Source organism: Chrysemys picta, chromosome 10 (assembly GCF_011386835.1).
Source record: "Chrysemys picta bellii isolate R12L10 chromosome 10, ASM1138683v2, whole genome shotgun sequence".
Lineage (NCBI taxonomy): Eukaryota > Metazoa > Chordata > Testudines > Emydidae > Chrysemys > Chrysemys picta.
The window spans coordinates 70,519,250-70,544,816 of NC_088800.1; the positions used below are offsets into that span (position 1 = coordinate 70,519,250).

General features: G+C 37.8%; 1 protein-coding gene across 3 annotated transcripts in view; it reads right to left on the reverse strand.

Annotated features, from left to right (window-relative positions):
- Positions 1-5,440: 5,440 nt before the first annotated feature.
- Positions 5,441-25,567, reverse strand: part of SMG1 (SMG1 nonsense mediated mRNA decay associated PI3K related kinase) — a 123,294-nt gene continuing 103,167 nt past the window's right edge. For 2 of the 3 annotated variants that reach the window (XM_065559966.1, XM_065559967.1), the window contains exons 45-63: positions 24,813-25,031; positions 24,145-24,335; positions 23,054-23,226; positions 22,548-22,827; positions 20,962-21,234; positions 19,484-19,718; positions 17,738-17,964; positions 17,078-17,228; positions 16,805-16,994; positions 16,076-16,545; positions 14,328-14,465; positions 13,735-13,887; positions 13,222-13,401; positions 12,773-13,000; positions 12,024-12,235; positions 11,707-11,813; positions 9,745-9,924; positions 9,545-9,651; positions 5,441-8,126 (exon numbers count right to left, since the gene is read on the reverse strand). In XM_065559966.1, coding sequence (XP_065416038.1) covers positions 8,049-8,126; positions 9,545-9,651; positions 9,745-9,924; positions 11,707-11,813; positions 12,024-12,235; positions 12,773-13,000; positions 13,222-13,401; positions 13,735-13,887; positions 14,328-14,465; positions 16,076-16,545; positions 16,805-16,994; positions 17,078-17,228; positions 17,738-17,964; positions 19,484-19,718; positions 20,962-21,234; positions 22,548-22,827; positions 23,054-23,226; positions 24,145-24,335; positions 24,813-25,031 — 3,792 coding nt within the window. In that variant the 3' untranslated portion in view covers positions 5,441-8,048. The remainder of the gene's footprint in view (positions 8,127-9,544; positions 9,652-9,744; positions 9,925-11,706; positions 11,814-12,023; positions 12,236-12,772; positions 13,001-13,221; positions 13,402-13,734; positions 13,888-14,327; positions 14,466-16,075; positions 16,546-16,804; positions 16,995-17,077; positions 17,229-17,737; positions 17,965-19,483; positions 19,719-20,961; positions 21,235-22,547; positions 22,828-23,053; positions 23,227-24,144; positions 24,336-24,812; positions 25,032-25,567) is intronic. The other variant, XR_010591185.1, reaches the window with a different exon arrangement.

The window sequence follows — 25,567 nt, forward strand, 5'->3', positions numbered from 1 at the left end:
ATGAATAATATGAACCAAGTCAATGTAGAGATAGCTGCTGATAGCCCAAAACCGCACAGCGCAGGTACAAGCTGTCCAGAATTCATTTCCAAGAGTTAAATTGTCATTACCACGGCTTTAGCTTGTGTCAGTATCTAAGCAGCTATAAATTAATATAAGTGGATCTGCACCAGGGGTTTGCACCAATTTAACTTAATTGTTTTTTAAACAGATTTAGCTAAACTGGTGTCAAAACTGCATTTAGATCAGCCCAAAGATGCCTCCGACAGTGGCCAATATCTCTCGTTTCTGGATCTTACATAAGGCTTTTCATCAGTAGACCTCAAAGCCCTTTACAAAGGAGGTCAGTATCATAATGCCCATTTTACAGATGGGGAAACTGGGGCACAGAGAGGTTAAGCGACTTGCCTGAGTCACACAGTAGGCCAGTATAAGAGCCAGGAACAGAACACTGGTCTTCTGAGTCCCAGTCTAGTGCACTATTAACTAAGTCAGACAGAGGAGAGGCTGGATAGTAATACATAGTCCAAGTTTGGGCAGCTGGGACAGTTAATTCAAACTAATCAACTATAGATTTAAACATGCTCATGAGTATTACATTTGTAACAATTATCTACTGTTTCATTAAAATTATTTTTTTGCTAACTGAGGTTGCAGCTGGAATACTTCTGAATGGCTGTTTACTACTCAGGAAAAAAAATCTGTACATTGACAACGACAGTTGGGTTGTGTGTGTTTTAGAAAAGAGTGTAAGAAAGATAACAGGTCTCACTTTGCTTTAAATGTGCTTTTCTGAGTCAGTTCTTGTCGGCCTGCATAGGAGAAGATTGGGGAAAGCAGATAACAGCCAATGCCACCAAAGCCAGATCTGCTAGGGGCAAAAAAACTTGGGGTGGATAGATGGGAAGTAGGGCTTTAGGATTAAAGTACATCTAATCAATTTGAGCTTTATTTCTCACTACCCCTTTCAGCATTTAAAAAGAGACGAAGTGGATGAGTTTTAATATCTTTTATTGGACCAACTTCTGTTGGTGAAGAAGACAAGCTTTTGAGATCCACAGAGCTCTTCTTCAGGTTCAGTGCCCTGTGGAGCTTGAAAGCTTGTCTCTTTCACCAACAGAAGTTGGTCCAATACCTGACCCCCCCCTAATCTCTCTCATAGTCTGGGAGCAACGTGACTACAATAATGCTGCAAAGAGTTTTTTAAAAGTAATACTTAGCAATTTTATAGTGCTTTTCATCTATAGATTTCAGAGCACTATATCCATTTTATAGATAAGGAACTGGAAGTCAGAAAGAGTTTAAGTGACTTGCCATAAAGGCACTATGGTAAGTTAATGGCAAGGTTGAGCATAGAACCAAGGTTTCCTGACTCCCAGGGTGGTGCCTCTCCAGCAGACCATGCTACCTTTCTTAGTTTCCTACAAGACTAGTATAAAATCCCATTGATTACAAAAACAATTTAAAAATTGACTAGATTTCAAAGGAAGTTGAGAAATTATTGTAAAACCTTAGGGACAATTAATAGGGCATGTTAGCCCCAAACTGATGATCTTCACTTATGGGGTTAAAAGTATGTCACAGCTGTTAATCATAGATTGCATGGTTTTTTCCTTTTAAAAAATGTTTTAGGGTATTTATATGTTAAGACTGAAGACTAGACTGATGAAAATGTAATGGCTTTTCAAACTATTAGTCCACCAGGGCAGTACAGTACAACCATGCAATGGGAAACAGGCACAAACAAGGCACTCCAGACAACTTAACTACCAGGGATCAACAAAAATGATTATTTTAATTAAATATGTATGTAAAGTTGCTAATACAGCTGCATTAAAGGGTCTTTCCTATTGATCCAGATAGTCAAGAAGGAAAGCTAAAATAGGCAAAAGATCATGAAGCACCTACAAAGCATTAAAGGAAAAGGAAAATAATAGATATTGGTTTAGCAAAGACAAGTTTGATTACTGGAAAACATGTTCACAGCTTCATAATTTTACCTTGAGTTTTATGATTTGATATTTTCATCATGGTTTCATAAAAGTATATTTAAGGTTATATATGATGGGCCCCATTACCACAGTAGCTGAGCACCTCACAATCTTGTACCCTATTTATCTTCATAACAACTCCGTGAGGTAGGGAAGTATTATCCACATTTTACAGGTGGGGAACTGAGACACCAAGGGACTTATTCAAGGTCACACAGGCAGAGTAAGGAATTGAATCAAGGTCTCCCAAGTTCAAGGGTAGCACCCTAACCCACTGGCCTATACATACTTCCTCCATATATGTGAACTTACAGTGCTAATTCTCTTTAGACTTGGAACTGGTACTGTAGCTGTTTTTCCTGTATTAAAGTTCCACTGTTATCAGTATTTGTGTTACAACTGAAAACTACAAAGCCAGTTGGAATTTAACTTTTATGAGAAATTAATTCACGAGTACCTGAAAATGGTGGCTTAATGGCCAGTTTACTGAAGGTAAAACCTATGGGCAAAATTCTGACATGAGTTACAAAGTACGGCTCCAATTATCTTAGCTGAGGAAAGTGCATGTGATGGATTGTATTTTCTAAATAGACAACCTACCCTAAATTCTATTACTGAAGGACAATCTTCACTCAGTGATATATTTTGCTTTCCACAATGAACTCTGTACAACTTTTCATGTGATGTACCCGAGTATTCAGATTCTAATACTAAAACTGTATTGTTAAAATTATATTCACCTACATTTGGGTTATTGCTGATCATGCACTATATGTAGCTTATGACTTTTAAAACAAACTTTGTATTTGTGGATAATCTACGCACTATACCCAGATGTACAGACACTATTTTCTTAACCTGTGTATTATATACATTTTTTAACATTAGCTTTAATAAAATTTTTAATTCTGGTTTTGCATAGCAAAGCTAAACAGCTTTTCCAACCTGCAGAAAAGCATTCTGTTCTTTTAGTATGCCGTGAGAAAAAATAGGTATTGAATGTCAGTTTTGTTAAGGGATTATTCAGTAGTTTACTTATGTATATGGCTTTGTATCAAAAGATATGCTATTGTTGACCCTTTGATCCTAGTGGGTAACCAAAGTTCAGGGCTTTGTGGGCTTTCAGTTGGAAACAGAAATTGGTGGTAGCTAGGTATTTATTTAATGCCATCTTGTTTATTTACAAGGAATGTACAAAGTCCTGTATCTCTGTATGCAGAAGGAACCAACAACAAAAAGGAGCAGTTTTTAGCTTACCAGCTCTCAAACCACATTAGCCAACACCAGACCCAAAAGCTTTCTCCGGGGGTCACTGTGCTCACAGGCTACTGGTTAGCTTTCTTGCTCCCCCCCCGTTGCAACCTTGGATGGCATTATGGGATAGAGAAAGTTCTAAGACAGGAACTTGATCCCTTACTCCTAGTCACCTCTGTGTGACTTGTTTCTATTCCAAAATGCATTGTGAAAATGTCCCAATAATGTGCCAGGTAGTGGTGAGTGGCCCTGGGATACCTACATGTGCATTGACACAAGTACTCATGGTGAGTACGCCTAGTGCCAATGAAGTAGCCATGTATGCGCATGCACAAGTGATGTACTAACTTTGGCAGCTTTATGCCAATGTAAGCTGCAGTACCAATATTTGTAGTGTAGGGATAACTCCATTCTCTTTTCTGGACGTAGGTTCTGCAACACAATCAGAGCTGGGCCACCTAAATTGGTGGCTAATAATCCCCCTTTCTGTCCCTCTTCCCAGTCATTAATTTGAGTTAAAATGTTGAACTGAGCCAAATAAGCCTCCCAGAGAGTTTTCCCCTCAAAGATAGAGGGTCTTTTGCATCATTTGAGCTGAGACAACCTGATCTCTTCCCTCAGGTCATATGTGGGTTACAAATGGGGTAGAAAATCATTGTAAATGTCTGGTCTCATCCAAGTCTTCTGGTTGGTTCAATTCCTCATTCAGGTAGTTGTCTTCCACTATGGTCAGTGAATGACTCTTTGATTTCCTTCTGTAGCTGAATTTTCAGCTCAAGTTCTTACTGCAGTTCATCTCAGTTGGCAAGTTCCAAACTGGACAAAGCCTTTTTGGTCTGCATTATTTTGTGGAAAAACTTCTGGTCGATGGCAGTCAGATTACTGATCACCTGGTCAATCTGTTTCACCATTCCATCCTGGGTGTGTTGCAGCTGGGTTTCTGAATCTGTCCGAGCACTGTTGTAGCTGCTGCTCCAACAAGGATCTCATCTCAGCCTGCAAGTCATCCCTGAGCCCTTTCTGGGAAACCTCCAGGTCTTGTTTTAGATCTTGTTTTAATTCTGTTGGCAGTCTCCAGTGCCTGTTTTTTTAGGTCTTGTTTTAAATCCTGCTGGCCGTTTCTGATTTCCACAAGCACCTCTATTTATTTGGTCCATCTTGGTTCAACAGGATACCAGCTCACAATCTCTGTCCTTGGAAAATGAAGCCCACTCCTGACAACAGTGAAACCCCCTTTGAACTGAGCAACCAATCAAAGTTCAGGACCCCAGGGATATAGAAATTGGGGGTAGTCACATTTCTTTGCTGTATTCTTGTTTATTTATAAAACCCACGTCTCTGAATGCAGAAGGAACCAAGAACAAAAAGGAGCAGTTTCATAGCTTACTAGCCCCCTCCAAACCTCTACAGCCAAACCCAGACCCAAAAGCTCTCTAGCTTTTTCCAGGGTCACCCTGTGCTCACAGACTACTGCGTGTCTCTTGCTTTTTTTCTCTTGCAGTCTTGTCTGTTCCTAGTTTTTTTCTGTGTTCTCTCACACCCACACATACACCCACTTGGTCATAACACCCAGTCAATCCGTCAACCCTCTTGGTACTAGTTTCTGGGCAGACTCTTAGGCATGGCCCCTTAACTGTCTCTTACAACTATCTGAAATGTAGGATTTGTTTATGCATCAACTTGGAGGTTTAAACTCAGCTCATAACATGGTTTCATCCAGCTCATAAAGCTATGTCTCATCTTTTAAAAATTGTAATTACATTAAGTCCACTATTAAGATTAACTCAGATTGCACTTTAAGTTTCCCTAACTTTATATTGAATCTGCAAATTTACCCAGAAAAAATGTTTACAACCCCAGTTCGAGGCTTCAATACTACAAAAACTTAGCATGTGAGAAGTCCTACTGAAGCCAAAGTTACACATATGCTTAATTCTAAAGGCCTAAATTTGGCACTTGCTGGCCATTTAAGATGATTTTGTTCCGCTCCCTACACCTTACAAAAACAAAAGTCTTGCGTCTGATGAAGTGGGTATTCACCCACGAAAGCTTATGCTCCAATACTTCTGTTAGTCTTAAAGGTGCCACAGGACCCTCTGTTGCTTTTTACAGATTCAGACTAACACGGCTACCCCTCTGATATTTGACAAAAGTAATTTAGAATACCATACAAGGAAACTAAGAATACAAGCTGATTTTCTTTTTAAACTTTATTCAGTTAGGCAGTAAAGAACCCATCTCCACACAAGTGTTTCATTTCTGGATAGCAGAGGTATAATACATGAGCCACAGGTGAGTGCATTAACCCTCCCCTCCCCCAGCTTCCAAGAAATAAAACAGCATGTATAATACAGTCTTATTACTATGGTGCTCCAGTACAGATTGTTTGTAAGGTTATTTGAAAGTGGCGAAAAAGTAAAATGGACTAACAGCGTGAGTGTCTGGTTAGGCATATGAATTTTCTTTGCTTGCAACATTCAAACACTATTTCTTGCAATACATGTCATGGCAGAGGGTTTCGAAAGCATTGATATTGGAATGCATTTGTCATGAGTATCAATAAACATATAGCCTGTGACTTCCCTACACCTAGTCAGGCAATCAGAATGCAAAAAAGGCCATAGTTTTGTTGGAATATCTTACACTTGAAGAGTATGTCCATGAAAGATTGGCAAAAGGAGAGTGAACACAGATCTACCTAGGACCTAGTGAGAAGGCAAAACAGGTAACACACGTAAATATGCAAAATAATGTATGTTCTTCTGTTACTAATGCCTGTTGTTAATGTGTGTTATTTGATAATCACTACTCTCGCTAAAGGCCAAGCTCTCCATTCACATAAGTGCAACTCTAGTAACATCAATGAAAATTGTGTCAGCTCATGCAAGTGGTGAACTTGGCGCAAGATATTTAATTATGATTAAGTTCGGATTTAAAAAAAATATTTTGGGTAGCTCAGTATTTAAAGTGTTTTTACTCTGAAAAGTGGCTAAAATGGCACAAGTTCTAAGTGGCTAAAATGGAATTCCAAGTTTATCATCTTTCAATGGCTTTTATACCAAATTTGCTAAGTTTACAAATAGAGAAATGATTTTTACACCTGCCCGCCCTGCAAATTCATCTGAGATCAGAGAGTCAAGCAATGTGCTTTCTGTCTTGGACATCACCACTAGTAATAGATTCTGTAATTGGAACAGAATTGTGCTACGTGCATGAGCCACAAAGAGAACCAGCTCATCTCTTCCATAGTATGGCACAGTCCATATAGTCTAAAGAATAAAACAGTGGAAAAAATATTTTAGTCAATAGGCAGATATGAGACAGTACAAACTGGAAGTAGATCTGTTAAATAGATGCCATTTTTATAGAAACTTTTCTGATCATAACCACACTGAGTGCAAAGCTGAATTTAAGAAAATCCTGATGGTAAGAAATTAACTATCAATGCATTATTGAACAACCATCTACTGAAGTCATATGGCAAAGCAAAAATTACTTTGCACAAATCTTTTCAAATGAGTTGAACAAAAATTGGATAGTCCTTCATTTTAATATTATATGTATAGGTCCTGAAAACCCCAGTAAACTGAAGCACAATAATTTACAAGTGTAAATTAAAGTATTAAGAACGTGAATTAAAAAGCGTATCACTCTACCTCCACCAGAATATCACTTTATTGTTTATCTGTCATCAACAATGTAAAACTCTACTAGATACTCTATCCTGGTTTTAAAAAAGGTAAAGATTACATTGGATTAGCTACATTTTACCAAAGAAACTACAGCAATCACAGTAGAATGAGATTTGAGGGACAATTCTGAATTACAAAAAAGTGTACACTGCAAGCAGAGGGAAGTGCACATTAAATCAAATGCCTGCTAGATTCATTACTTTTAAATGCACAGTGACAATCTTGAGAAACTGTACATGATAAAAATCACAGAAATGATTTTAAAGTAACCAAAATTACATTTTGCATTTGATCAGCCAACTCAGAAATAATCAATGAATGTTCAATATTTTCAGTGCTTTTGGAAAATTTCCTGTTTACCAAACAAAAATTATGTTGTTAATTTGACTAAACTGTGAAATACAAGGATTGAAATAAAAAGTATATTGGAAGTACACCTAAACTACAAGAATAAGCCAAGGGGATGGGACAAGGGGGGGAAAAAGGGGAAGACACAAAGGCTTTTTCTTCTATCTCAGAAGTTCTTCCAATGTAGTGTGTATCTGATACAGCTCTTTGTTTTCAGTCCATTTCTGAAGTTCATATCTTGTAGCCTTTTTTATATTAACTGGTCAACTCAACCAGCACTGTTGCCAACCAACAAGAGTAACAAGAATCTAAATGCATCAAATCTCCCTTTGCTGTGATTTCTTCTCGGCCCCATTTTTCTGTTTTTCTTTGAACAGGGTTTGATGTTTCCTGAATTGTTCACAGGGTCAGGTGGAATTGAGTCCCAATCACTCTGCGGTTTGTAGCATTCCGATTTCTTTTCTGCAGCTAACCCCCGGACACGTTTGCAGTTCTTCTGTAGCAGAAAGACAACCGTGTTGTTCAGGCGGTGAGCTTTCACCCTTGACCCTGGGGGGTTGCAGACCATTGTGTTTAGCATATCCCTGAGTGCAGCTATCCTGCAGGATTCACTTCCCAGTGCACCGAGATTTCCTAGGTTTCCTCAGATTAAGCCCCAGTATGCATCACCACCGGCTGTGGTGCAGCTATGGATGCCTGAGGCCGAGTTGATTCTGGTGGATGTCTGACCTTGCTGAACCAGACTGATCTGCTTTCTTCCTATTCATACCCAGGCTGTCCAACCTTCATACAGCTGAGCCAAGTTATCTAGATTAGTTGCTTCCTTAATCACAAAGTCAACCTATTAAAGAGACAAATAAATAAAAGCTATTAAAATTAGTGCAACTGAATGCATTTTCAAATCATAGTTAACTGATAAAAGTACTTGCTGACTAGGCCTTAACATTTAGAAACTTTTGTAGTGAATTTCTAAGTAAACGTTAAATATTCAATTAATTTATTCATACAAATCTACATAAGAACAGCCATACAGGGTCAGACCAATGCTCCATCTAGCCCACTATCTTGTCTTCCGACAGTAGCCAATGCCAGATGCTTCCTAAGGAATTAACAGAACAGGCAATCATTGAATGATCCATCCTCTGTCGTTCACTCCCAGCTTACGGCAGTCAGAGGCTAGGGACACTCAGAGCATGGTGTTGCATCCCTGACCACCTTGGCTAATAGTCATTGATGGACCGATCCTCCATGAACTTATCTAATTCTGTTTTGAACCCTGCTATAGCTTTGGCCTTCACAACATCCCCTGGAAACAAGTTCCTCAGATTGACTGTGTTGTGTGAAGTACTTCCTTTTGTTTGTTTTAAACCTGCTGCCTATTAAACAGTTTCAGAAAAGGAAAGACCAAGTATCCTCTTTAAAGCCCCAGTGCTGCAAATATTTAAGAACATGCTCAGCCTTTCATATATACATAAATTATATAGCCAGATATGATCATTACAAGCATCTAGCACCTCCTGCATAGCAGGCCATAGGACTTCCTTGAATTCCTGTTTGAACTAGATAGGTGCCATTGACTTGTGTGTGTAAAATTAAGCATTTCTTTGTAATGCTGAAATTCACAGGGAAATTATGCCCTTTGTTACACTTATTAAAGACAGGGAGTTGCAAAGGTATGCACAAAAGGCAACAATTCTGATGCATGAAAAAAGGAATACAATATAGTTCACACTTAGTTGTGTTGGCTCTGCAGAGCTAATAAGAATGAGAACTTTGGGTCACTAAAGTATATATATATATATATAAAAAGTATATATATATATATAAAAAACACAGTTTTTACTGAATACCCTGCTGCCTAAATAGAATATTACAGATGCACTTTACACCAGAGCCTCCCTACTCTGCAGTGACTCTCTGCATATATAGCTTAAATTTGCACTGGGTGCTTTTGCTCCCACATTGTCTTGCAAAGGCACGTCTAATTTGTTGTTCGCTATCACATGCCCCTCTTCCTGCTCTCCCAACTAGCTCTAGTGTAGCAATACTGCTTCCCATTCTATCCCTCCCACTGACCCTCTTTTCCATAAAACAACCAGGACAGAGCACAATATTCCAATGTGGATTAACCAATTCTGAGACCACTCACTGTAGTTTTGCAATCAAGCTTTAACAAAAGATAAACAAGGAAATTGATAATTTATTGACAAGTATTGTTAACAAGGACTGTTACTTAAACTTTTACCAAGTTCAACTCACCTGTTCAGCAACAGACATTCTCCTGTTGGGATCCACATCTCGGCCCTCTAACTTGGCTTTGACTCGCTTCCACACACTAACTGCATATGAATTCCTTTCTTGCACAGCTAAAAATGCAAATTCAAACAATCAGCTACATATAACAGTACATACAGAAGTACATTAACACATTTTACAACAATTTTTACTCCACTATTTACCCTTTCCTGTTTTAGGGTCCCTGACGGCCTTTTTAGGACTACAGGCGACACTTTTGCCAGTTCCTGGAACTGTGCTCGGAGGCGTATCTGCTGACGTAGCAAGATTTTTCTGAATTGGCTTTCTTGCATTCTGCGACATGACCTCTGGTTGGGTCTTCTGTCCTGTATTGCTACGCACTGCTGTAAAGATAATGTTTAATCATTTGAGCAACAGAATGGAGAAAAGTATTACTAAAACTGATTTGTTTTTACATTCAAATTTAAATGTAAAAATTAACATTCTAAATAAGAGGAAATTATAAACAGGTCATTAAACTTCTTAGTTCTCTAAAACAAGTTCCTGGGAGATGATTAGCAGCCAAGGTATTCCCATTAGTAACTAGCATATGAATGAATAAGCAAATTCAACTCCATGGTCCTGGGATTTGGATTCCTGACATGAAATAGATTTTTTTTTTTTTTTTAATTTGTACATTGGCCTTTTCATCCCACCCACAAATCCTGTCCAACTACTGAACAGCTGCATTAGCCTCGGCATATTGCTCTCTTCTGCCCCTTAAACCTCTGATTTTGCCTTCTTCATCTCCTCTCTCCAGCTACTCTGACCTTTCCCTCCACCCCTTTTTCTTCTGCACCCAGCCTGCAGCTACCTGTCTCTCAAGGCAGCTTCACCTTTACTAGCTAAGTAGATTACTGGCCTTTTGGTTTTCCATCCACCTTTTCTCCATATGCTCCTCTACCCCACAGGCCTGAGGAGAACGTGGCACTCCATAAACTTTGTGTGACAGCCTGGTCTGAGTTGCTTGAGGTCACCTCCATATGCCTACAGCACACACACCTGCTGTGCATGTACGTTACTATTGAACTGCGTGCGCAGAATGGACTGAAGGAAGCTATATGGTTTACAAGGTAGATCAATGTTAATGTTCAAAAAACACATCCTTTAGTACAGAATTTGTCATGCTGATTTTCAGCCCTGACAAAAATTTGGAAAGTCTGAATGAAAATTCCATCAGCTATTTAAAAAGTGTCCTTTCAGACTAACAGTTCAAACTGAGTTTGGATACAACTAATATTTTTAATTAAAACTTGGTATATACACACACATGTAGTCTGTGAAAAATACCTGTTTCACCAAGTTTGATTTTTTTCTCTTTGAGAAATAGGTGTAGTAAGTGTGCCAAAACAGTACACTGTAGAGATTTCATCCTTTATTTTTCTATATATGCACACACATCTGACAGCCACACTCAGCATTTCAATACATACACAAATGCATGATCCTACCACAGCTCTTTTCTCTTCTGCTCCCCAGACTTCCTCATTTCTGCTCCCATTTTACTTCCCCACCTCACAAAACTAAACCAGAATATTTTTTTGTTTTGTAAACCATGTATTTATACGAAGTTAAAAGATTCCACTGCCTCAACTGTTCTGAGGAACTTACGCAAGCTATTCCTATTATCAATAGGAGTTAGAATGTAAACTCGCCCCAAGTACTGATTTTACAATAAACCCCGACATGGGAATTTGTAAATTCAGATGTTTTAAAATTAATCTCGACCCTTTAAAAATTGGATTGATGAATTCAGATGTGAGGCTATTTAACAAAGCAAAGCACCACTAACTCGTTCTTTGTTCATAAGGTATCCGGAGGGTTCCAAACTAACAGGTTCTGGTGCATTTACAGTATATTTGATATGGAGCATGAAGCACAACAAGGAGTATAAAAAAAATTAATACATTTTCTGGGATTTGTGGTTTGAAGTAGAGGCTACTTTATGTTTATATCAATTTTTCAATTTTACAGTATATTTTTATTTAAGAAAAGGGACACGCTCACAAACTAACTCACTGGTTACATTTGCAGTAAATTTTATAAAGCAATTTTTGTTTTTTGCTAAAAAAAATGTGCTGCTAAAAAATCCATCATGTTTGATTTGATACTTTCCCAAATGTTACCTGCAGCAAAGGTTGGCTGATATGTAGCAGTTGATGTTGGGCTTGAACATTCATTTGATGTATCCGTGACTAAGGGTGATGCAAAACTCACTAGATTATTGTAGACACTAGGAAACATAATAAAGTCCATAAATAATTTATACATTCAGCTATAGTATGTTACTTGAAAATCCCAAATGAAAACCTGAGTAAAAATGAAGTGAAATTCTGCAAATAGATTGGGAAAGAATTAGAATGGTATGTGTGTGTCTGGTTTTATTTACATATGTAAACAGAAAAGAAAATTCTCTACAACCATACAGAAGATATAGCTTTACCTTTGACTCTGTGTTTTGAGTTCTTTCAGGGTGGGAGTTATTTCCTGCAGCATTTCAACATGCTCCTGATTGCGGACCTGACCCATAGCTTGAACTAATGTAAACAAAACTGTCTGAATATTGTCTTGCCATGATTTATATTCACCCAAGAACTGCCTAACACTATTCTCATAGGGAACATCTTCACCATCTGCAAGAGCGGCTTCTTCATCCTATAAACAAAGAAACTAGGTGTTAAGATTCATGTTTGCTTTGTTCTGCATCATAGAAAAGCTTAGCAGTTGCCCTGCTTCTACAGCCTTTGATGGGTTTTCCTATGAACACCACTTACATAAGTGACTGTAATTTCAATAGAAGAAAAATTTTCTTCAGATTTCTCTAACTTGAAAAGGAAATGTCGGATATGTACAAAATTTGTAAGAGGTTTGTGTGTGCGTGTGGATTAAAACAGAAACTGAGACATGCGTACAAGAAAGGCAAGCCTTAGGTCTACCAATATCTGATCAACCTGTATCACTCTGACCTGATACCTGAACCCCTTTACTCAATATACCCTTGTGTAAAATTTCTTTGATCTCCAAGTGTTAATCAGTTCAACCCTATGTACATGAGCAGGAATCGCCATTATTAAATATTTAATTTTAGGGAATACCATGAGGTAGCTTATCATGAATACCCTGGTAATTTTTTTTTTCCTTGAACACTTGGTAGGTCTTCTATAACAAAACAATAGAAGTTTTGGGCATTACCTTTGCCATGGCTTTCAGCAGATGTTTGACGTCTCCAAGTTGTCTGTTGTGACCAGTGAGCACAGTTTTAATACTATCAACCAGATTCTGAATTGTTTCACAAACTGTTTCTATCTGTTGTTCTTTCTCTGTTTGCACTGCCCTCTGCGTAGACATGTCCTGGGTTAGTTGTTTGTGAGCTGAAAGAAGCCATTCAGAGCTACCGATAGGATGTTCAAGATTGGTGCCCTGAAAAAAAGAAAATTTTAAGCTCTATCTAGACAGAATAATTTAATATACAAGTACTTCCATTTTATGTTTATTGCTAAACGGATTTAACCCAATACGCTTTCCTTGCTAAAACAAGCACACAAAACTAATAAGAAGTGAAAATAAAGTGGAGAAGCCATTCATAAGTTTGGTAATTATGTTGTATTTTACAATCCATCTCCCCCATCAACTTTACTCACCACTCTCTGAAGTAAACGTAGCTCCAGGTCAGAGACTGAACTGTTAAATTGTGATGCAAATGAACACATTTGTTGACAACGTTTGATAAGTTCAAATAACGCAGTATCAAGACTCAAGGCTTCTGCTGTTCTAGTGCGTAAACTTTCAAAATGAATTATGTTACTGCAGAGGAAAGTAACCTACAAAGCAGAAAAAGTGAGAACCACCCCAATTAAATTGCATATTACATCAAATAAAAACACAATGATGCTTCTAAGCTTTTATCTGCAAGTCTACTTCTAGACAAGAGCACTCAAAGCAGGCAGTAATAACAACTGTGTCAATTCATGGGCAATAACATTATATAGTTTTTTCTAATTTAAAAGCACTTGGGATAAGCTCTGGAATTCCCAAAACTAGTCAACTGCCCTTACTGGTACCAGAGATTTTCCAAACCCTACCTTAGTAGGGCTGAACAAACTTTCCTAAATTCTCAAATAAACCAACACTAATCAATGAAATAGCTTTAGTACCTGACTTGCTCTTTGACTTTCTTTAAGGACAAGGTTTCTTCTTTCAGCAATAGTGGCATCAAAATCTTGTAGGACTGGGGCCAATGCAGGATTGGCACCTCCTGCCCATTTCAAACGCTGCTCAATGCTGGCTTCAAGTGCTGCTAGCTTCTCCTATATTGAGAAAATGATGCTGAATCAAAAAACTGCAAAAAATAAAGACTTTTTTTTTTTAAACCACTCTACCCATGGAACTATCCTTCCTCTTGAAGGATAAGTGTCTCAGCCTTCAGGAGAAGGATTCTTTGTATATCTGGGTATTTAGTCATGGAGCAAATTTTCTGCCATCCCAAGCAGAGAATGCTGTGTCTGCTGAGGCAGAGGGATGAAGTAATGGAATACTACGCAAAAGGTGGGACAAAGAAAGGCAACTCAGACTAACAAGTCCACAGACTAACAAGTTCACATAAAAGATGTTAGCTCACAATGGCTAATATCCAGAATCATAGTGAGCAAGAGGTAGACACTTTTGGAATGTGTGGACTGCGTTAGTACAAGGAGAAAGAATTCACATTTATGCATGCTGCAAAAACACACCCAAAACAAGAAAATACCTGAACTGTTCCAATTGAAGCTTCGATCTGGCTGAGCGTATGAAGTTTCTTTTTCATGCTGGCTAAAATTGCAGAACGGGGTGGAGGAGTAATGGACATGGCTTGTGGGCGACTGATCAGGAGATCTTCATGCTGCCACTTTTTCAGAAAAATATTTGTATTGAAGTTTATATCATTTCTTTCAAAAATGTTAAACTTTTATAAGAAGACATTAATTCTAACATTATGGTTACATTTTATATCAAGGGTATATTTATAAAGGGTTAAACCATTAATAAATGGCAATTATGTTAGAGATATAAGCAGCAGGCATCATAGATAGTTATAAACATCAGTAGAAGGTGATACAGATGGTTATAAGCCATGGATATAAATAATGTACTGCCCTGTTGGACTAAATTGATTAACCATTTATTATTAACCCTTCAGAAAGTATGTATATATGTACCCTTAATCTAAAGGAAAAGGGATTACACTTTATACTTGGTTTTTAACCTATCACAGGTTAACAAACAGAATATTTGAGAAGACATCTATGAAACAGTTTAGCAACTAACATTTTAATTATTATTGCTGATTTTTAAAAACAATTCATTCACATTTAAAATAAAAAAATTTCCTGCTCCACTTTTCTAAAACATACAAAACATTCCAGAAGGAAGACTTATCACAATACTACACTCAAACAAATATCTACACAGCAGAAATCATTACGGGCTTGTCTTCACATACAGCGGTGCAGGTGTGCCATTTTAGCACTTTAGTGAAGATGCTACTATGCTGATGGGAGAGCTTTACCCATTGGCAGAGTTAATCCACCTCCCCAAGAGATGGTAGCTATGTCAATGGGAGAAGCTCTCTTGTCAAGATACCGCTGTCTACACTGAGGATTGGGTTGGTATGTCGCTCAGGGGTGTGGATTTTTCACTGTAGGCATTGCACTAGTTCCTCCTTTCTCAGGGGGCTGGAACGGAATTTTTCCCTCATCAACAGATTGGACAAGTGGTTTTTTTCCTACCTTCCACACAGCTGGTTTGGGGTGGGGAGAGGCTTAGTTGGGCAAACAGGAAAAGGAATTAGACTATGATGTTGCAACTCATTATGGGAGCATGGGGCAGATGTCCAGTGCAGGTACTCCGTAGGGAAGGGATAGAGAGATCCAATAAAATGGATTAGTAAAGGATTTAAAGGAGATATCCTTTAAAGGGGTGGGAAAGGTGGGGGGTTGGGGCTCCTACGACTAGTACGGCAAGGAACCAAATCCCCTCCCTTTATAGCCCTCTCTTACCCCTATTCAGAGGGGGAGGTCCAAGCTGCGGGTTGGCTGAGGACCACAATGGGTAAGGGAGAGGGCTGACTGAAGCCCCCCAGGTACACACTGAAATGATTACAGCATTCCCTGCACCATACACTTGTATCTGCTGGGTACATTTACATAAGAATACATTTATGGCCTAATTAAACATCCAGTATCTCCGGTCCTCCTGGTTTATATATATTTAAATTATAAATGGTCATGTTTGCACTCTTGAGAGCAGCTAGCTCCACAAGCTACCAGCATGCTATGCTATTCTTCCATATTTATGTATTAAATAAAATTTAAAAACTGAAAACTAAATTAAGTCTACTAAAAACCATCAACGTTCATTATACACTCCACAAGCAATATGCATTTTATGTGCCTGCATGACACAACTGAAGCATATTTTTAGATGAACAATTTTGGAAAGAGTTTACATATGGTTTACCTGGAACATGGCAATATGCAATTGCACCCTCTGAAGGCTAGTCTTGCAAGAAGAAATACTGGTTTCAAGTCTGCGCACTAAATCATGTTTCTTCCATGCTGTGTCATATGAACTGGCCAATACTGTTGCCCTGTTCATGACCAACTGTGAGAACTTGCCGATTTGGATATTGTGTTCTACAGCTTTCTTACACAGGTCATCCACAGAAACTTTGCTTTCTGCTCCAAAGTCCTTAGCTTCTACTTGAGCAATGATATCCACACCCAGAGCACTGATGAAACTGCACAGAGTAAGCCCCAAGGCTTGATTTGGTAGGCCAATTAAAAGCTGTCTCACAAAATCTGCTGTAAATGCCTTTATAGGTTTGGCCATTTGGTCTTCACTAAAACAAGAATTTCTATAAAGGGCTTTCACATTGACAATTTGCACAGGTCCATTTACTGTGTTCTGATCTTCAAGTGAACTTGCTCCTTTAAAAAATAAACAATATTTCATATAAACATTTGTATATCTAGAAAAAATTCATTTATTTTCTGTACAGACAGCAATGTTATTACATGACAGAATTTACATTTATTTTCTCGGCACTAGTATCTTAAAATATGTAAGTTACAGAAATACAGATTAGTTTCATTCTGTACTCATATCACAGGTAAAGTGGTGGAGAGCAGGAAGGTTTCCTATTGCTATGAAACAAAAATGGTTTCTTTTACATTAATGCCTATTTACCTGACAAAGTTTTAGAAAATGTACCACAGAGTCTGAAAAATTCTTTAATTGTCTGTAGTCTCTTTAGAAAGAAAATCTCCTCTAGAACTTGTCGATTATCATCATCATCAAAGAAATTAACTTGAGTGCTCCGGGCTTCCCTGATTATATCAATCTTACGCCAAGCGACAGGTATTTCCATCTTGTTTAGCTGAATGGAAGTAAGGAAAGAATTATTTTCTTGTTTTATAAATGTCTTATGCCTCAAGGATATTTTGAAATATAAAGCCATACCTTTTCAATTAACAAGCCAAATGCAGTTTCTACTTGGGCAAACATTCCATCAAATGCAACCAAAAGCATCTGACCAGCTGACATTTTTGGAGTTTCATCAACTGAACCGTTTCTTGGCTGAATTAGTTCACCATACTGAGCATGAAGCATTCTAGGAAAAAAGATAAGGGGGTTAAAAGATTTTTGGTACCAAAAATACCTATGGCCACTGGTGATTCTATCTGACCAGGAAGTCTTTTGCAGAAAACTCATTCAAATCGTGGCTCTGCAGGAACTGCAAAAATTAGGAATTCCTCACTCCAGTTCACAGCCTTCTCAGATTTTAGAGACACTTGCTCTCCTGAAATCTCCTCTCTCCATATTTTCCTAAGCTTTTCTTTTAAAATGTCTGGCTAAAAGAATGGTCTTGTGTTGCCTATAAACTTTGGGAAATACCCCAAATATCAAATGCATCGTAAGGTCTAATTTACGATGATTAAAATATAAAAGTTTTCATAATCTCACATTTATACTCATTTTACTATTAAAAACTAACATTGTTAGGTGACATATGTAACAAATAATCAAATTAAAGACAAACCAAGAATTGGATACGGTGCGTTAGAATATGGCAAAACATATTGACTTTGAACTAAAGGAAACACACACAAAACTATTTACCTTGCAACATCAATGTAATGAGTATGCGTTTCTTCTTCTAGCCCCATAGCTGCATTTCTTAAATAGGCCTGAAGAGATTCAACCAGCGTTTGCAAAGGAACTCCATCAGTTGTTTGTTCAATAAGATTGTCCAGTTCATGAAGCATACTTTCTAAAGTGTACTCTCCTTTCATTAAACACCTAAGAGCTTCTGGAAAAATGATCTGCCTGAAGTTTGAGTTCAATTCCTGTCAGAAGTATGCAAGAAGAAGAAAAAAAATAGCGTCCTCCATTTTTAGGTGTCATATGCAATGCCTTATTTATTTTATTATTATGCCACCTACAGTAAAGGTTGTTTGAAGACAATAGACTATTGGCTAGCAAAAGGATCAGAAACTTGCTTCAAATATTTTATCGTATAAATTGAGAATAGGAAGCCCTGTAACTTTGAGTGTAGCTGTTTTAAACCTAAACCAATGGCATTTTACATAAACCAAAGGGTTTTACAACATTAAGTAGTGAAGGCAGTACCTTAGAGAAAGGGTCTTGTTGCCCACCTTGTCACCTTTTCATGACTTATGCAGATTACCTAGTCTCCCACTGATGAGTGAACCACCACCCTGTAGCAAATAACCATTTTTTATATGGAAAAATAATTGGTAAACATTTAAAGTAGACTTAGATTATCTGACTGCTGTTTAGCAACTAGAAATGAGTTAAAGCACTACAAGGACTAACTGCAAGTGCTCTGCAGATGACTGGTGGTACAGAGACTTCATTTTGAGAACCGCTATTTTCACTAAGCAGAATGCATCAGAGGGCTACAGCAGGTTGTGCAAGGTATCAGCCAGTGCCCTCCATCTCCAAAACAAGACAACAAGATGCACCAAAAGGAAGGTTAGTTAGCTTAGTTTCGTAAGATTTTCAAGTCTCATCCAAGAACTCAAAAGGAAATATGGCCTTATTTGTGTGCAGTGCAATTAAGTTATATACATGCTTCTGAAACACAGGTTAATAATATAATAGCACCTTTCTCCAGAGGCTCTCAAAGCCCTTTATAAAGATGGGTAAAGAGTGCTTTTGAAAAGTGACTCAGGAGCACGAAAATCCTCAAAAAAAATAACAGTCACACCTGTCATAGTCAAATGGATGGCTGGTGAAAATCAAGTAATTGGTCCATATGATTCAGAGTTGCCTTTAAAGTCAAAAGTTTCTATCAGTGAGCACTCTTCTGTGGGTAAAATTAAGATAGTTCATTTCCCCCCTCCCACGTCTGGGAACTGAGGCCTGTAAAGTATTCCTTTAGCGTGTTTCAAACAGTTTTTTTTTTGCGGGGGGGGGGGGGAGGGAATTAAAGCTAGAAATAAATAGAAATGAAAAATTTTAAACACTATTTGGAAACCTTTTTGGACTCCCAGTGATAGGGAATAATATGAAATAACAGCAAGACATGGAGCTGTTATTTTGACTAATTTGTTACTATCTCCACCTTCTATATCTCATTAATAAATAGTAACTTTTTTCAAAATTCTGGGTTGCATTAATAGTTTGTTTTAGTCATTTAAATATTAAGTAATTATAGTAAATGTAATAGGTTGAGAGTCAGGGAATAAATGGGATATTTAAGACTAATTCCTGATAAAAGACTTCTGGTAATAATGTAAAATAATTATAAATACTTTTTTAGGAGAATTTCTGGAACACAACAAACTATATGGCTTCACTGATGTCTTTGGAAAAAACCAATCGCATAAAAGTACACTTCACCTGAAGTGAGATGTAAACTCCATTAGCTAAGTGAACTGCTTCTGATGCTTCAATTGGGTTTGGAATGTCCAAGTCCTGTGGGACCAGATGACATTGCTTCAATAACTGCACGAGGCATGTAACATTCCCACTCATGCTACATAGCTCCTCCAAGAACCAGGCTCCATCCCTTGAAGTCAAATCAACCAGTTGCTCTCCAGCACTAGATGCGGCACCTTCCATCATTAGGTTACGTCTAAATGAAGCAATATTTTTGTTAGACAAGTAAAAGTACATGTGCTAATGCATATTAAGTTTACTTTGCTACCACTTAAATTGATAAGCTAGCCATAAAAACATGGAATGGAACTGATCTTAAAAAAGGCAACATATTTTATAGTATATTCTAGGCAATATGATAATTTAGATTTCTAATACTAATATTAAATTGACTTTAATTAGAAAATCATATTAAAATTTACATATTAACAGCAATAACTCGTGTAAAAAAATTACCTTTTTTTGGCCAAAAATGAATATAAAGTCATCTGTGATGACCTGGGAAAATGTCTGTTATATTTCTTATGAATACTGTGTGACTGTTTCCCTGTTGTATGACTGTTTCCCAGCAACTGTGTATTGCTGCCTGCCTAAATGCATAGAGTGAAATCAAAGGAGGCTGTAAAAGGGTTTCTGAGGAGTCAGGTAAGAAAGGGAAAACAATGACACAGATAAGACAGTCTCTTAGGTAGGCAGCTGCAAAGGAATTAAGATAACAGTGGCTGGGCCATCAAGTGTGGTGGTGTGGGGAAGGACCACCTAGCTGGATCCATCCAGGCTAGGATGTTTTACTCTTCCAAAGTTAAACGGGGATCAAAGGAGAACCTGAAAGATCAGAAAATCCTGACCAGTTTAAAAGGTGCTTCTGGCAGGAAAGTAGGGGGAAGTGGTCAGAGAGGCTGGTCAGGATGTGACAGTGAAAAGGCTTGCAGTGACTGACATTCAGGGACTGGGGGGAAAAAGCTGCAAGCAGGACAGACTTTTCACCCACCTCAGAGATGGGGAATAAGTCAGACTCACCTGAGCCATGGATAAAGAGGTTAAAAGCTTAGGTAAGGAAATATGCATGTAGGTTTCTTATTTTAAATCCACTTCTCTAAGTACTGGGTATCCTTGGGAAAAATAAATCATGCTCTTTTTTAATCAGCTGTTTCTGCATCACTGCATCACACACATACAGTCTCAGGCTCCCAAAAGAGAAACCTTGCAGTATCCAGCCCCAGCTAGCTCTCCTGAATTAGTCACAATTGGTAGCCAGGGGGCTGTAACCCAGAGACAGTGGTTGGATCACAAGACCCGATCACAAAAAGAAGTAGAGGCACAGGCCTGGAACTTGAAAGGGTACACTAAGGGGGCTGGAAAAGGGTCTCATAGGGGGCACCCTATCCAGGGACCATGAGATCAACTACCTATAGTATATTTTATAACAGACTGCTCACCTTGTAAGGGTGCAAAGAGCAGATATAATAACACTTGCTAGGCTCAATGACCCCTCCTCTCCATTTTCATGTAGGAAAACCTTAATGCAACGTTCAATTTCTTTCAACTGTTCCTCACAAACTGGCACAGTGACTGCTTCTTGTTTCAAACGTTCCACCTGTCTGATTAGTCTGCTGTTTATATCTGCTGCATATCTCTGAAGAGTCATTTCTGTAGCAGTTATGAATTGACATACAGTTGGAGGTGGCTGAGGAGCATACTGCATTTCATACCTGTAAAATGACAGCAAAATGACAAGTTCTCCTTTCTGAAGCTTTAACAAGCTGCATTCCATTCCCTAGGAAGAGTACTCCATATTTAAACACGAATCATCAAATATTTTGGGCCAAATTCTAGATGTGAACAAAGTGGAGGATGGCCACCCTACTTTAGCTCTTCTGTCAAATCATGGACTGATAACTCATTCAATGGCTTCTGACATGGAGTACAATAGTGCATGGACAGCTCCTGTGCAGATCATGTCTCTTGGTCAAAAAAACGATGGCAAAACATTCACAAGATTCCCCTTCCCCACCCCTTTCTGAAAATTTTAGTTCTTTCCAACCAGTTTTAGTCTACTGATACACAAGTGCCTGGCCCAAGTCATGATGTCCATCCAAATTCCCCCTGGCACACAAAAAAAATCATGAGAGTTGATCTAAGCTAGGATACAAATGCAAATGAGCACTGCTTTTGTTTTGAATACATCTCCTTTTATTGAGGCGCAGAGTTTAAGTTCACTTCCCCTTCATTAGCCAGAATTCGATCCTTTGTTTCCAGAACATCTCTAATACTGTAGATACATTTGGCTAGATCAATATACTCAATGCTTATTTTAACTCAAAAGAAAAAAAGTCTTCCTTCTTTAATGTCACCTTTCAACATTCTTTAGGGAATGAGTTGGCAATAAATTTAGAACAGCACTGATGTAAGTCAATGGACTTCCTATCTTTCTTGCCTTTTGATTATAATCCAGCATTAACACTAAAATCTACTCTCAGGATCAATTGGTGGACAACAAGCCAGGAGTCTCCTAATGTCAGAAGTATAATTAACATTAAAAACTACTAACCATGCTAAAATATCAGTTCACTGTGCTTTAGTGTTTTTCTACCGCCCATTGTTGTAGTATTTGATAACAATACCAAAATCCCTATTGGACCTTATGGAGTCTCTAGCACTTCTTTTTCATGACCAAAACTCTGCTTGGTGTGGTGTAGGGTTTTGTTTTGTTTTGTTTTAAGCCAATGAAGATCACTTTCCTAGAGCTGTGCACAGCCATTAATCACAAAATAAAGCAACAATATTTATAGTTCTGTTTTGTCACTACATGGATGAAGCTGTGAGACCACACTTTAAAAGATGTTCTCTATTTTCTTTTTAAAACGCTGCAATAGCACCTTAAAAGGAAACACTCCTTGGAAAGACTATGGCATTTTAACACAAAACAAAACGTTAGTATTTTACATTTCCTGCTTAAAATAAAGGTATCTTGAAAGTAGCAAGGATTAAATTACTAGGGAAATCCATTGTGCTGTCAACTTACTTCCCATAGAGATCCTGACAACGTTCTATTGTCATGTTACAGATCAGTTCTTCCATCCACGTCTTCCACTGCTCAATTCGGTGTTTCTGAAACACAGCTTTGGGATACTGAAGAGCTACTGTTGCATAGTTATGCAACTGTTCAAGACAGCCACGTAAAACAGACCGCCTCTGTTGAAGAAGAGCACCAACCTCTCCCTCCAGCTGTTCACACTGACTGATCAAATGTGCCTGGCCAGCATTCTGCAGAAAGGCTGTTGCTGGTACATAACTTGGGGGACCTTTCAAGAAAGAGATTAAATTTTAACTATTTTCCTGTAACTATTGGTGATCACATATGTAATATGACCATAATTTAAAATCAGATCTTTGTAATACTCTGGTTTTAGACATATAAACATACTTTTAAGTCATTTGTTAAGAAAGCATTTGGTTTTAAATACTAGTTCAATTACTTTTTCATGGATAAAAATACCAAAAAAAACCCCAATACTATTTATTTCATACCAAGGTCCATTTGGGTGCTAATTTCTTGAAGAAGACTTGCAAGTTGTGTTGCCTCTAAATTATTAAAAGCAGCTTGGTAATGTGTTATCCACTGCTCGAATTCATTCAGTTTCACTTGGATTGCTTCCTGAACAGCTCTTTGCTGTGATTGCAGCTGGGTGTGTTCAGAATACCTGAGTTATAGAAGTCACAGAATCTATTAACCGCCCTATGAGAAATATTTAATTACACTGCTCAAAGCCGTACTAACTCAATTGATCTGAAAATCTATTTTATAATTTTCACAGATTACATATTATAAAAAGAAGAACAGGAGGACTTGTGGCACCTTAGAGACTAACAAATTTATTAGAGCATAAGCTTTCGTGGACTACAGCCCACTTCTTCGGATGCATATAGAATGGAACATATATTGAGGAGATATATATACACACATACAGAGAGCATAAATAGGTGGGAGTTGTCTTACCACCTCTGAGAGGCCAATTAATTAAGAGAAAAAAACTTTTGAAGTGATAATCAAGCTAGCCGAGTACAGACAGACAGTTAGATAACTAACTAGTTATCTAACTGTCTGTCTGTACTCGGCTAGCTTGATTATCACTTCAAAAGTTTTTTTTCTCTTAATTAATTGGCCTCTCAGAGGTGGTAAGACAACTCCCACCTATTTATGCTCTCTGTATGTGTGTATATATATCTCCTCAATATATGTTCCATTCTATATGCATCCGAAGAAGTGGGCTGTAGTCCACGAAAGCTTATGCTCTAATAAATTTGTTAGTCTCTAAGGTGCCACAAGTCCTCCTGTTCTTCTTTTTGCGGATACAGACTAACACGGCTGCTACTCTGAAACCTTATATTATAAAAAGTTTAAAACGAATATATTAAACACTTCTGTAAATTGTATTTGCACTGTGAGAAGAAGTTTCTCACTGCTGTCAATCTCTGGTCCGAAGAAACCATTATAAAATTAACCAATGCGCATACAGCATCTAATTCATAAAAAGCTGCAATGTGCTAACAGTGCAATATTAAACAAAGTTTTAAGATCCTCAAATAAAAGCACTGTAGAAGCACGGGTATTTCTATACCTGTGCTGCAACGTATGAGATGGGTGATCCGCTCCTTCTGCTCCTTCTAGAAATTCAATCTCTTCTAGTAATTTGCCTTGCAATTTTTCAATGTCCGTCAACTGTTCTTGCAAGCTTAGATACTCTTCTAAACTGCTGTCCAGCTTAGGAAGCACAACCAGCATTTCATCTCTGTTCTTAAACCAGTTTACCTATAAATCAAGATATAGAAATTAGAAAAATAGATGTGCTACTTATTCAAATGGATAGAGGAGCGAGTACTTCATTTCTGTGCTGCTGCTCAGTTGTAATCCATGGGTACAGGTTTCCTCAACTCTCACCGATATTAAGCTTTTAAGATTGATCAAAATATCGATCTATGTCTCTAGGCTTCAGATTTCAACCCTGTGGCACAATGCAGGAAATTACTTTAGCACATACTTAACCTTCATGTTCTTAAAAGTTAAGCGTGTTCTTAAGTGTCCTTCCTAAACAGTGATACTTTCCTAAACTGGGGCCTGAATTAGCTCAATAAAAGCTGTAAGTGTTATGCTCTTAGCAAATACTATTTTCTAACATGCAAAAACTACTTTCAAATGTGAAGAATTTCTATTCATGACGTGTCTAGCATTTTAAAAATGTTTTATCTGATAGTACAATGTGATATTTTACTGTAGTGACTACTTCACCTTTATCTCAGCTACTCTTGAAGAAAAGAGGCTACGAGTGATGTCTCTTTCCATCTCTCTTTTGCTCTGTTTGTTTTCAGCCTGCTGGCCACCACCACCATACACAGCCCCAGCAAATCCTGCTTCCCCTCCTGCTGTCCAGTCCACAAGAGGATCATAAACAAAAGCCTCAAGCAACGTAAGCAAAGTCTCTCTCCCACGTCGCATAATATGTAGAACCTGTATTTTAATAAATGTAGTCAGGTTAGGCTATCCTCATAAAATAGGACAGTTTTTAAATACAATATAGACATTAATATTTGAATAGCTAAATAAAACAATCCATAACTTTCCTGAAGGTGGATATACTAAATTATAGCTGTAGTTCAAATAGCGCTTTCTTGAGTTACAGCTGCACCAGAGTTTGCATTCTAACCTTTCTTCACAAGCTCCTAACTCTTTGAAAAGATTTACTTTGGGGCTGAATTTTCCTATATTTGTCTCTGCCCAAAGCTGATTTTTCTTTTCTTATTTGTGCATAAAGGGTGCAGAGGTGGAAAGACAGAGAGAAGAAAAGTAGTAGCGAAAGAAGAGGAAAGATAATGACAACTAAGCAATCCTTCAGTCATTTGAATTATGGTTGAGTAAAAAAATTCCCACTTCCCCCTTGTGTAACATATATATAAATAAATAAAAATCTCACCACTTTAAAAAAAACAACAAAAAACACAACAGTAAACCAAAAAAAGCTGAAGTCTGAAATGTAAGTTTGACAT